The sequence below is a fragment of the Tachypleus tridentatus genome, chromosome 13, assembly GCF_004210375.1.
Source record: "Tachypleus tridentatus isolate NWPU-2018 chromosome 13, ASM421037v1, whole genome shotgun sequence".
Taxonomy (NCBI): domain Eukaryota; kingdom Metazoa; phylum Arthropoda; class Merostomata; order Xiphosura; family Limulidae; genus Tachypleus; species Tachypleus tridentatus.
Window position 1 is genome coordinate 196,681,635 of NC_134837.1, and position 15,048 is coordinate 196,696,682.

The 15,048-nt window shown below is 31.7% G+C and overlaps 1 protein-coding gene across 1 annotated transcript in view; it reads right to left on the reverse strand.

Annotated features, from left to right (window-relative positions):
- Positions 1 to 15,048, reverse strand: part of LOC143239024 (E3 ubiquitin-protein ligase MIB1-like) — a 145,283-nt gene that overhangs the window by 105,658 nt on the left and 24,577 nt on the right. Inside the window, 5 exon segments of the mRNA XM_076479752.1 lie at positions 7 to 158; positions 919 to 998; positions 1,001 to 1,115; positions 8,396 to 8,503; positions 11,903 to 12,036. Of these exon segments, the coding sequence (XP_076335867.1) occupies positions 7 to 158; positions 919 to 998; positions 1,001 to 1,115; positions 8,396 to 8,503; positions 11,903 to 12,036 (589 nt within the window).

The window sequence follows — 15,048 nt, forward strand, 5'->3', positions numbered from 1 at the left end:
TCCAACCTTGGATTTCCTCGTAGTGCAGCATGATGAAGAGCATTAAAGCCGTTGTTGTTAGTAAGACTGATGTCAGCATTGTGGTCTAAAAGCAATGTTAGCATATCATCTCGTTTCTTACTGATGGCATCATGAAGTGCCGTGTCTCCTTCCGAATCCTACAAGAAGAACAGAAAATTATTCAAAATATTAAACACTGAAGAAATATAATCATTTCCAAGACAAAATTAAGTTACAACTCCAAGCCCACTGACAGAAATCAGACCCCAATGCTCAAAACAAGCAAACGACAAAAAAAAAGTATTTTGGTGGATACGATACATTACATTATCCCTGTCATTCAAAGGTGTCATCTCTATCACTCAGTTACCTTTCAAACAACACTTCCACTTTCTAGCAAAAACAATACACTGTATTTTTCAATTAAACAAAGTTGTTATACAGGCTTTACTTTCATTAAACTAGTATTAAATTTAAAATAATTTTTATATTCATACTCTCTACTTAAAAATCTTAAGAGTATGTCACTTTACAAGTACTTTACCCAAGTAACAGATTCATAAACACAGCTCTAACATGACCTATGTTATTGCTGTGGACACAAGTAACTACTGAAAATCATAATTTCAAGTTAATGTAAAAGAAAAAGAATTATGAATAAGATTTTAGAATTAAGGACAGAATAAAAATTATATGCAAATGTTTAAAAACAGTGGAGCATTTAAGTAGGGGCTAGAGGAGGCTAAGCCCCAGAGCCCATGGTCTTTATGGCAGTCCATTGATAATTTTGTTCAGTGTAAAATTACAAGATGAAAGTCCCACAAAAATTATTAGCCCCTGGGCCCACACAACCTTAAATCTATCACTGGTTTAAAATCTTATATTCAATAATACAGCACATTCAGTGAGCCATCTTACCTGCAAGCTGGGATGACATCCCAGCTCCAACATTATTCTCACCACACCAATGTGACCTTTGTTAACAGCAATGTGTAGGGTGTTTGTCGAAGCTTGTTTCGTGCATTCAAGTCTGCACCAGCACGAGCCAACACATCAACAACACCAGGTTCGTCACCAAATGCTGCAAGGTGAATAGCTCGATCCCCATCTTTGTCCTAAAAGGCAGACATAAAAATAAACAAAGGTAGCTTCAAGTTCAAGTAGACTATTTTGAAAAAGGAGATAAATATAACACACAATTATTCAGACTGCATTGTTTTAAAATGACGTCATGTACAGATTTTAAACCAACCATTACAGATCACCATTATACCAAACTAAGGCCAAACTTAATTACAATGATTAACCCAAGAACACGCTAAATCAACATTTTTTATGCGTTTCATTTTTAACCAATGAAATAAAATCTTTTACTTTCGTCATCTAAAATAGCTAAATTTAAGATTATTTTAATATAATCATAACCTATATATTCCAACAAAGTTCCCTTGACAGTATTACCAAATATACCTGCTACACAGGTATGCAATTAATCTAAGAAAAGTTATATCTATAACTGATCAAGTTTCATATAATATTAACATAATTATTGTATGTAGCATTTACAAATATGCAGTTTACTATTCAAAAACAGTATGTGTTACAAGTGTACATAATTAAAAAAAGAAACGTTTCTTAAACTGAAATATCAAACTCTTTACTCTTACATCACTGCTCTACACTTATCATTCTGTTTCTTCTACAAATAAGCAGTTTGAACTATCAGTAAACACACAATATAAGACTATCTTCAGAGAATTACAATAAATTAGATCATACATTTAAAAAAGGCAATGCTTGAAAGAAAACTTATCTTCCATAGTTATCTATCCTGCAAATTTGGAAAAAAATGACCCATATTATTAACTTCCAGATTTGGAATAAAAATAATAACTATAACATTCATTCAAACTAAGAACTGCATATGGTCAGTCAAAGTAACAAATACATATGGTAATTTCAACTATGATGGTGTTACAATGTTATGGTTAATCCCATTATTTGTTGGTAAAGGGTAGCCCAAAAGATGGCATTAGGTGGTGTTGACTAATTGCCATCCCTCTAGTCTATCACTTGGAACTGATAGTTCTCAAGTAACTTTTCACAAAAAACAAACAAACAAACACTCAGAAATTCTTATAAGTAGTTACATACAGTCAATCAAAGTAATAATTTTACACAGTCTGTATCACCCAGAGAATTATTTGGGACCAAAGTATATCCTTCGTTCAGATCCCTACTCCAGCAGAAACTTTAAGTTTTTAACTGGGCCTATTTCCCCGAGCTATCTGTAGTAAATGTATCAGTAATAACAGTAATACCATCATGTAACATGCCTTGAAGACTTCCCCTAAAGAAAGAAAACAAAGTTTATATTTTCATGCTAGTGATATGTATTCTAGAGTATATAAATGTTCTGTTAATAGTTGGTAGCACACGTATCCAATACAGTATGTTATGATATTTTATATGCACCAACATGACTTACATTAATATAAATGTTTAGTTCGAAGACAAAGGACATGTGACCAATAATGGTACATTATGACATTATATACACCAACATTACTTAACATATAAATGTTCAGTTGAAAGATGACTAGATGTGTCGAACATCAGTACATTATGACGTTATTTTATATACACCAACATTACTTCAATAATTAGCACTGTAATAAGACATACAGATTTGGAAAACTGGATACAATAGCTTTACTGAAGTGATTAGCTGAATGACTGTTGTACAGTAAATATCATTTATATAAAACACAAAACACAGTGGTAAACATATGGTAATGTTAAAACTATGTAGTTCATTACTAGTTAAACACCAATAAATTATTGTCTTGTACTTTACAGATGGAACAAAACCAACAAAACTTCCCTAACAGACCACCCTAGATGTGTTACTGCCCATCAACCCACTTTGGTGAATTTTTGACAACAATGCCCTCCTTTTTTTCCAAGAAATGTAGCAGTTCAACATGTACACTCTTTCTGAGAGGAAATCAGAAGGCAGATGGATATCCAATGTGGTAAAGGCACTGAAGTGATTGGGATGGTCACTGTAGGATTTTGTGTTCTATACAGGTGATGCATTGTCACAGGACCCCTTAAATACTAATGTCCATATACAACAAGTGCTTTAAAACCTAATATTCCAACTTATGGAGAATAGAGCCAGTATCTGTCAAACATACACCACCAGCATTTGATGTACTTCATTTAAAACCAAATAATACTGACAATAAAATCTAAATATATTTTAGCTGAGTTCTGTGACACAAAATATACAATTTAATACACTTATCTGCACTTTTGTCTGGCATATCTACAAACATGAAAGATTTGCACTTTTGTTACATTTGTGAACTAGAAATATACAAAATATTTACAATCTTAAGGATCACCCTTTGTCTAACTTCCTGCCAATTAAAACAAACAATATTTTGCAGTAGTATCTTGTATAACAGCTGAAGTATAAACTCACTTCTCCAACATACAGTAATTTCTACACTTCTAAAAGAAAAACAGACTAACTTTGGCTTCAGTATCCTTTAGGAACTACAAGTATTGAACTGAAGGGACAAGCTGCACCACCATATAATACTTTTTAATAAGTTTACAATTTCCCCAACTAGATAATAGTTTCCTACCCAAAAACAATAAATGAACATAGACATACAAATAAATGTGGTACCTTTAATTTCAGTCAGAAAGATTGAATAAAAATTATATGGTAAAAATAGAAGAAAAATTTAATAAACTAAACCTGCTTTCAACATTGTGGTCACGGGATTATTTACTGTATGACATTTCAAAGACAGGCCTACATTTTGTACATGGAATTAATTATAGCATTAAGAAAGTTGAAACCAATTTAATTTAATTAATATCATTATTTTTTTCTCTTCTCTCATGAAATCATGGTTACCACTCTTGGAAAACCACTATTTTCTTAAAATAAAGGGTACATGTAAGAGTCATTAATCTGATTTTGGCAGCTGAAGGATTAAAAAAATGGGATAAAAAGAATTTGGTAAAAAGAAAAATAGGAGATTATATAAGTTGAATGTTAAAGTGCAGTTGATTGCCAAAGACAAAAGAGTTAAAAAATGGGAAAAAAGGCTTAAATAAAAAAAGAAGTTCAACAAAAAATTGGGTAAAGAGAGTTATATAAACAATGAAATTTTATTGAAAAAAGACTGGGTAAAGAGAGAGAAACTTAAAATAGAAGTTTATTAAAATAGAGATTAGTTGAAGAGAGTTTCATAAAAAATGGAAGTCCATGAATGCTTATTTTTATATTAATTTTACTTGTGTTTTTTTATGTGCTGACCTTTATCAGCAAAAAACAATAAAACTTATTGTGTAAATGTAATAATTTTCCAGAAATGTTCAATCATCAAGTGAATAAAAATCCATTAGAGCTGTATCATGAGACAAAGCATTTCCCCTTGACCTTGCTAATTTTGTGAAGTGCCCTTCCAAGGAATTTCATTCACTTCAAACTTTGCACTTAATTATTTTGCTTCCAATGCTTGTGGGAAAAAATTAATAAACAAATATACTTTTATCATTATACAGCTTTTTATCTCTTAGATTTAATTTTTAGGTTATGTTTTAATTTCTTCACACTCCACAAAAGTTTGACAATATTTTTTATAACCAACACTTGACAAAAGCAACAGTGTCTTCTTTCTGTTGCATTACAAATATTTGAAATGCATGAGTCTCTCAAGCAATAATGTACTCTAGTTTGATAATGGCTTGACTTGAGAGAATGCTGAAAGCCTAAAAATAAACTAAAGAGAAAGTAGAAATATTTGTTATTATATAATTGATGTAGTAACTTACTCTAAATATTATTTGGAAACTTAAATGTCACTCAAGTCCTCTTTCCAAGTTACAAAGCTGGTAAATTAACTAAGTTAAGGCAAAAGCCACAAATATTTATGACTGAAACTCCATAAACTTTTATAGAGCCATCACCAAAATTTAATGAAATTTAACATGGCTGGCTCCTGAAACAGATTTCAGTTTTGAACTCTCCAGTCTGCTGTAAGTAAAAGGAACCAAATTTTATCTACAAAAAGATCAGTAATACACAGACATTTTGTACAGGACCCCCTTTCTATACATTATGTGTTCAGGATATTTTACTTAACAGCAATAATATTTGTACAGTAGTTTTTGAAACTTCTTTTTGCAGATATAACATATGTTCCTATATTTATCACCAATAGATGTGTGACCTACAGACACAGTATTTATAATGTAGCTTTAATACTACGTTTACAAGAATAAAGTACAGAAACATGTATAGTTTTTAAAAGAATTATTCTTTTCATGTTTCTATAAAACTCTGATTAGTAGGGTTACCGAGAAGAAAATCATAGCATTTGTAATAAACATACATGTTTACATTTCCATAGAATTCCAATTATGGAAACTAAATTCCAACTTGGCAGAAAGCACTTTTAAACATTTTCACTTCAATACTTTGATCTCCATGTAACAGAAAACTGGAGCAAATCTTACTTATACTTTTTACTGAAACTCAGGCATGTTATAGTATTTCCAAAACTGTACATAAAACTTAAATCCCATATGGATGAACATAATTTTTTCTTAGCCATATTTTCTGGCCTAATCTTACTGCCTGTGGTGGCACGTGAATGAGTTAGAATATTAATATATTTACCAATGATTTTGTAGTATCAATGCTTAGTTTCTGTGATACAGACATACTACACAAAACTTGGAGAAGGTTATTGGCACAAGTTTAAAAAAGTGCAGTTTATAACTGCCTTAACAATAGATGCATTAATTATGAAATGTATTGGTTAATCCTTTTATTAATAACATGAGCACATGGGAATGTATTCTTTAATAGATTGTTTAGGCAGAGTATTCATGATGAAACTTTGTAGAATGGATGGCAACTGCCAGTTGTGGAGATACAAGCGTAGAGGACGACATTTCAAAAGTCTTTTGCCTTTTGTCTTCAGGTTACTGTATGTGTAGATGTTGTCGGTCTTTCATAGTGTCCTGGCAGATTGTGGAGAGCATGTTATGATTGGTTGGATTATCACTGCTTCTGATTGGAGGAGAGACTTCCTGTACATTCAACCAATGGCAGCTACAGGTTACTCACCTCTAATCCAGAATCTCTGTTTAGTGAAGGTTTAATAGTGTTAATATAAAATGATTCTTTGATTTGTCTTGTCTTTCATAAATTGTTGTTTGTGTCAATGATTCTAGTTTTCTCCCAGTTTATTCTGTGTCCAGTTGACGTGGTGTGCTCTGTAATGGCTGAATTTTGTGTTTTCATGAGTCTTGTACTATCTTTATGTTCTTTTATTCTTGTCGTGACTTTTCTTCCAGTTTCTCCAATATATGTATCGTTGCAGGAACACAGAATGTCATAGATGACATTTTTTGAGATTCTCTTTGGTAGGTTGCTGTTTGTTTTTTACCACAATGGACTTTAAGATATTGTGGGATTTGCACTGGACTTACATGTTGAATTTCTTGGCTACGCATTTTGAGTAGTTCACTGAAATGTTGTAGGTATGGTAGGTAAATGGTGATAGTGTTGATAACTTTCAAATAATTTCTTTCTGTCTTGGTCTTCTTAAAAAAGTTTTTTTATGAAAATGGAGGTGTAACCACTCTGTTTAAAACTCTTTACGATCTTTTGGCATCCTGCTTCGATGGATGTCTTATCGCAAATGTTTTGTGCTCTATTGTTTAAGCATTGGATTATACCACGTTTTATCGAGGTTGAATGACAGGACTGGAAGTGTAGGTACCTGTCCATGTTGGTGGGTGTTCCACAATGGACCAGGACACTATAAAAGACTGACAACACCTACACACACACTGACCTGAAGATAAAAGGTGGGAAACTTTTGAAACGTTGTCCTCTACACTTGTGTCTCCACAACAAGCAGTTGCCATCTATTCTACAAAGTTTCACATTGAAATGTATTTATGTTTTGTATGTGTTTCCACCATTTTACATTAAGTCACATGTTCATGATGACTTGAGGGCACTTTAAGCCTGAGAACAAAGTGAAGGGAAAGTAAAAATATTTATTGTATGTTCTATATGCAACTATTTGTTGCTATTTAAACTATTTTCAATTTCTGAAGAAACAAATGAGTTACTTACATTGTGATCAATTCTAGTGTGCAAGTATGCTTGATAACTGAGTACGTTAAGAATCTGGGTATTGTGAAGCAGTTTAATTACAGTTGGACAATTGCTGTTTCATTGTACAAATATAAGCACTGTTTAATGGATGCTAATGCAAGTTACTCAAGAGATACCTGAACAAGCTGTCCCTAATTTTGAACTGATATACTAATCAACTCTTAGCATACTAAAGTCTGAAACTGAATAGCATTATGTAACCACCACTATTATTGTAGATCCATGGTCATAAAGTGTACAACTTGATTATTGTGTTGTACCACAACCAGAAGAAAAGTACCTGTCAACCCACAGACTAAAATGTTAATAAGAGAAAACTTTATGTTTAATAAAACAAAGTGGTAGTTTTACTGACTTATTTAAAGTTTTTATTTGTCACATTGCAGTGATTTGTCTTAACAGGCATTATTCATGTAGGTTACTTTAGCATGTTCAAAAATAATACTACAGGTATTATCATAATAAAACTTTTCTGAATACAAACAGACGTTCTTAAATATTAAGTACCAAAACTGCCACACATCATAATGATACATAAAATTCAAAATATGCATAATGCAGTCCATTCTTCTAAAACATATAATACATAAAACAAATATGCAGAGAAATATTTTATATCAATACTTAAAAATTATAGAACAAGTATGCACAGCATTACATGTTAAATGACACTTCTCTCAAAGAACTGGCTTCCATCTACTATATTAACACCTTTCATGAGTCACATGCAATATAAAACCTTTAACTACTACTGTGTATATGCTAATTTATGCAACGAAAGTATTTGTGTCAAAGACAGAAGGAAGAAACATCTAAAAACCGTAATTTACAATTTTATCTACTTGCACAGAATTTGTGCAAGTTCTAAAATCATGGAAGCCAAAAGATTCCAGTATTGTAATAATATTAAAAAGTTTTCCCCACATTATATTGTACTATTTGTAGCTTCCAAGTTCACATATATAGTTTATGGCACTTTCTCCTTAAGTGATATGTTTAATTCATTGTTACAAGGTGACAAAGGGAGATAAAACACAGACTAAAAAAAGGGTGATACAACTTTCACAACACACTTAATAGAAACAATGAGATACAAAACATATTTGATGTTTTTCTGATGGAAAAAAAATGGAATGACAAGTCCAACTTACAAACTTTCCTCAAAAGATACAATACCTCAATCTCAACATCTGCATTGTAACGTAGCAGTAATTTAATGACTTCAATATGACCATTTTGGCTTGCTCCCTGGAGTGCTGTGTGTGTTGCAAAAACACCATTTACCTAGAAAATGTCAAAATGGGAAGTTTGTGAACAAATTACATATCTAAACCTTAAACAGAGTTAATACTTGTCTTATAACAAACTTTAATTTTTATCACATCTAAAAAGAGTTATACCATATTTGTGCTACTTTGTTTTTGAACTGCTTTTACCATTCTTGTCTTATTTTTATTTTTCTTGTTTGTTTGTTTTTGAATTTTGCACAAAGCTACACGAAGGCTATCTGCGCTAACCATCCTTAATTTAGTAATGTAAGACTAGAGGGAAGACAGCTAGTCATCACCACCCACTGCCAACTCTTAGGCTACTCTTTTACCTATGAATAGTGGAATTAATTGTCACTTTATAATTCCCCCACAACTGAAAGGGTGAGCATGTTTGGTGTGACTGAGATTTGAATCCGTGACCCTCAAATTATGAGCTAAGTGCCTTAACCACTTAGCCATGCTGGGCCTATTTTTCTTGTTTTTACACTGTTTAAAATTTCTTGTGCATTTTCCAAGATAAATTGAAATAATTTCTGTGTTAAAATCATTCAAATAATTTCTGTATTTAATACTAAAGATCACAATTCTTGTATTTTTTTACACGAAGCATCTTTAGATTATTTTCTCCGTTAATGTGCGAGATCCAGATTCCAAGTTTTTTTTTTACTAGAGTAACTGAATTCATTTCTGTGTTAATAAATATCCCAATTCCAGAATATTTATACAATATGGTTATTTAAATTAATATATATATTAATATACATAATAAAGATTTTTTTCCTTTTTAAGAGTCTTTGGAATAATTTCTCTTTTAATAATTTACACCGGTACTTTTTAAAAATAGGTCTTTAAATTAATAAGTTCTCTGTTAATATTTAATGAATTTATGTTCATTTGTTTTTTAATTTTGTGCAAAACTACACGGGGGTTATCTGCACTAGCTATTCCTAATTTTGCAGTGTAAGACTAGAGGGAAGGCAGCTAGTCATCACCACTCACCACCAACTCTTGGGCTACACTTTTACCAACGAATAGTGAGATTGACCATCACATTATAATGCTCCCATGGCTAAAAGGGCTGGCATGTTTGGTGTGACGGATTTTCGAACCCACGACCCTCGGATCATGTGTCAAATTTCTTAACCACCTGGCCATGCCGAGCTTAGTGTAAATATACTAACATGTTTTAAACAAGAGGTAACTGGATTATTTTTCTGCATTGACAGTCAGGATCACGTTGAAAAATAGTTGCACACTTATGAACAATGAGTGCTGAAGGACCTGCTCTAGAACTGAAGGTTTCCACCAGAACTCTTAAATATTTTACTTCAAAGATGAGAAAAACCTACTAATGTCAACCATTCCATGACTTAAATTACAACTGTCAGTAAACTCCCAATGTAGTGACTGTGAATTATTCCTGAGTACTGCATCAGTGTAAGGTTAAAAGAAACATCTTCTTACTGCATTAGTTTCATTGATAAATGATAAATGTATGGTGGAGGTATCTGGCTATATATCCAGTGAGAAATAACCTTTGGTCTAATTACACTATCTCCAAGACGTTCCATTTTTTATGCTTAAAAGGAGGATTTTAACTTTATTTTAATAAGGATATTTGGATTAATATTTAAGGTCACACTTAAAATTTTAAGAGAAAATTATATGAATCTGTAACTTATTTTTGACACCAGAGGGTGCAATATTTTTAACAAATGTTTATATGAGATAACTTATTCCCATCTAAAATTTATTCAACAGACCTATGTAATGTTTGTATATTTATAGGAAACATATTTCCAAGGGAAACTTTATCACTCCCTTAAACAAAATGCATCTAGCCACACTTATCTCCTGCACACTGATTCATACATGGTAGTTCTATGTATAAAACTGTATATATAATGAATACCAGATAAACCAATAATTCTTAATAAAGAAATAGTTATAAAATTAAAAGGTGCACTCGAAGCTTTCAGCAATAAGAAGTCAGATGAAATAAAGAAGGGTCAATAAAGTATTTGAAAGATTCCATCTTCTCTCTAATTGAACAAAACTCTCTTGAGGAAGAAGTAAAATGACATTTATTAATGTTACTACAAGTTGTTTTAAAATGAAATTGGTAAATAAAGGATAAGGTAAGCCAAACTGCCTTCTGCAATTCTAGTTCACAACTTTTTTTGTTAAGCAGTTTACATAGTTACTTAATCAGTAATTTAACCTACTGTGTTTTTTAATGTTGGTTCTATAAATGAACAAACTCTTTCTTGACTGACAAATCAGAACAAATATACTTCTAACCAGAGTGCACTACTGGAAATAATAATTAACATGTCAAGGTCAAGACCACTGCTGTAAAACATCTATACAAGTGCCCCTCTCGACTGAACAAACTTAACTACATATGCATGTTTAACAAGGTATAATAGCAATTTGTATTACTAAAAAAGAAAAAAATGTTACTCGACTAGAAGCTTCATATAATCTTTTAGAGGAGATAGAAAAAATCAATGAAGAAAGCAAAAAAGGTTATATTATCTGACTACTTAAAATGACATTTCTGATAACTCTACTCGTTCTACTCTTACCTCTGCATCAGGCCTTTCTAAAATGACATTACTGATAACTGTACTCATTCTACTCTTACCTCTGTATCAGGTCTTTTTAAAACAACATTACTGATAACTGTACTCATTCTACTCTTACCTCTGTATCAGGTCTTTTAAAACAACATTACTGATAACTGTACTCATTCTACTCTTACATCTGTATCAGGCCTTTTAAAACAACATTACTGATAACTGTACTCATTCTACTCTTACATCTGTATCAGGTCTTTTTAAAACAACATTACTGATAACTGTACTCATTCTACTCTTACCTCTGTATCAGGTCTTTTTAAAACAACATTACTGATAACTGTACTCATTCTACTCTTACCTCTGTATCAGGTCTTTTTAAAACAACATTACTGATAACTGTACTCATTCTACTCTTACCTCTGTATCAGGTCTTTTTAAAGTGACATTACTGATAACTGTACTCATTCTACTCTTACCTCTGTATCAGGTCTTTTTAAAACAACATTACTGATAACTGTACTCATTCTACTCTTACCTCTGTATCAGGTCTTTTTAAAACAACATTACTGATAACTGTACTCATTCTACTCTAACCTCTGTATCAGGTCTTTTAAAACAACATTACTGATAACTGTACTCATTCTACTCTTACCTCTGTATCAGGGCTTTTTTAAAACAACATTACTGATAACTGTACTCATTCTACTCTTACCTCTGTATCAGGGCTTTTTAAAACAACATTACTGATAACTGTACTCATTCTACTCTTACCTCTGTATCAGGTCTTTTTAAAACAACATTACTGATAACTGTACTCATTCTACTCTTACCTCTGCATCAGGCCTTTTTAAAAGTTCTTCCAACTTCTGTACATCACCATTAGCTGCAGCTTTTACCAATTCTTCATTGATATCACCAGACACGTGAGTCTCAAACAACTTCTTCAACAAAGCACTCAGTCTCTCTGTTGAGATATTTCACAAGTTAGCATTTAGCATTTTACAAAAAAATTTTGTTTCAACTGCTACCTAATCAAAGACTGATATTGCATACAGCCGTTATTCCACCTTAAAGCTGGACAATAAAAGAAAATCTCTAATAAAACTCTGTGATGTCTAGGAGGTCCATGAGGGGTCTGTGAACCAGGGAAAAAAAATTATTTTTTCTCCATTATTTTGTGAATAAATATGTATAAAACTCTATACGTGATGTACATCCAGTTTACTATATTAAAATATGCCCTCTTTATTGCTTTTGAGTGATTTCTGTTATCTTGCTTGATTAACTTCATTTTCCTCGTGTGAAGATTTCATGCATTTGTAACAATGACATCTAGTAGGTATCCATATAAGCAAATTGTGTCTATTACTATTAAATTAATCACTGTGAAATTATTTGCAGCAAAATGTGTTATGTGTTTATGTGAATTTTATTGGGAAGTGGGTCCATAGTTTTCAAATTACATTCTCAAAGGGGCCCGTGATTTAAAAAAGGTTAAGAAACACTTAGATTGATACCATGATATATAAGAGCATACTAAGAGTGTGTTAAATCCCTAAGTTTGATGCATTAGAATGAAAGCATAAAATTCTGATATGTCAATAACCATGATATGCAAGAACATTCAACCAAATTTTGCAACATCATTAACCATGACATATCAGAACAAACTATGAGTCTGTTATATCACAACCAATGACACATAACAATACCAGATTCTGATATATGAGTAACCACAAACAAGGTACAAAATTTAATAACATCTCAAACCAGTAATCATGATAAAGTACAAACTTCTTTATACCAATAACCTCCAACCATGATACATAAAACTACCAGTTTCTGATATACAATTAACTATGGTTAAATAACAATATCAAACCAATATAACAAAATCTTATCTGCATGACACTTTTTCAAACTTTTGCAAAATCAAATGTAATTGAATGTTGAGTGAACTTTACCAGTTATGACTGCAAGCTCAAACTAAACACATAAACATTTGCCCACATATCCTGTTTGTTTCAGCCAAATGAAACTCTTCCATTAACATGAACTGACATTTATGAATAATAGTTAAAACAAACTACTGATTACAAAACAAAATGTTCACTTGTCTACACTTTAAAACATTACATATGGATGTCACTACTGTTACAAATGTGTTAAATTGTTTTATTTGTTTGTTTTTGAATTTTGCACAAAGCTACATGAGGGCTATCTGTGCTAGCCATCCCTAATTTAGCAATGTGAGACTGAAGGGAAGGCAGCTAGTCATCACCACCCACTGCCAACTCTTGGGTTACTCTTTTACCAACGAATAGTGGGATTGACTGTCACATTATAATGCCTCCACAGCTGAAAGGGCCAGCATGTTTGGTGTGACGGGATTTGAACCCACGACCCTCAAATTACAAGTCAAGTGCATTAACCACCTAGCCATAAGTGAAATCTTCACATGAGAAAGACAAAGTTAAGCAAGCAAAATAAAAGAAATTAATGAAAAGCAATAAAGAGAGAAAAATTCCTACAGTTAACCTATTCCATGACAGTAGAAAAAAAAAGGGGAGAATTGTTAAATGAAACAGGAATTGTAAAAATGGCTTAGGACCAATGATTTTACAGAAGGGTAAAAGAATAGAAAATTATTATTCAAATATTACTGCAGATCTGGTTCATCCCTGTGATGAACAACTTATCCCTAAATGCAGCTGGTCTGGTTCAAGAAGACAATGTACCAATTCACACTTCCAAAATTATTAAAAGATTGGTTCAAAAAACACATGGAATAATTTAGGCATCTGATGGTCAGTATTTTGATTGAACTTTAATATGTCTGTTCAATCAGTTCTTGAAATAAAGTTGAAACAAATTTCTACTTCCAACACTGTTAACAATTAAAAGGACCTTTTGCTCCATGATTGGTAAAATTATTGTCTGTTACACAACACCTGTTTCATCAATTTACATTGTCTGTTGCACACCTGTTTCATCAATTTACAATCTTATTAATATAGTGTTATCTGCAAAAGTTAAAACAACTCTTTACTAATAAGCATAATGTATAAATTAACAGGTGTTTATGTTATTTTATATAACAATGTGCATGACCACAGAATGTACAAAACTATATTTCCATGCTTCATCTTTAGCTTAGACAGGAAATTAATCAACATCACATTTGTTTTACTTTAACCCTTAAACAGCAGCAATCATCAAATGATGCTGATACCTGCAATATTCCCACTGTTTAAGGGTTAATTGCTTCTGTCTTGTGTTTGTTTTATATTTTAACACTATCTGCCCAGGAATCATTTGATTGTGCATGTCACAAGGTTTTAGTAATTCAAACTCAAAATTTAAAAAAAATTTTTAGTATATGCTATACCAATTAGTATAGCATAACATCATAGCTAATAATCCATATTTTAATAACATAAGTTTTAAATTCTTAGTTTTATGAGACAGTATTTTAAAAAATCTTGAATTTCCCCTAGTTTGAGAAAGGTGACATTTTCTGTAGGCATCCTATTTTTTCTATTTTATTCATCACTACTCCAATAAGAACTAAATTTAATGTACATCATTCACTATAAATTTGTCATTGCTCAGATAAACCATAATTTTTATAGCTGTCAATTGTTTTGTTAACAAAGCCATCAAATAGAAAATCAGAGCCACATCCAACTGTCACATTCTCTTTTTCAGGATTTATTAATAATTTTCTCTCATGTTTGATATTATCTATAACCATAAGAAAGCCAAGGTTATCATCTATCAAATATTATTATATTACATTGTGTTCTGAACAGAGATTTTTCAATTTCTCTAAGTATAAGCTATGTTCCTGGGAAACTAACTTCCTTTCTGTGCATAAGATCAAAGACACTTAGATTTCACTATTAAGGTTAAATTTCTTTTCTCACGCTTTTTTTGAAAAATATTTGAGTTTTATTTGATGTAAGATATGTTTATG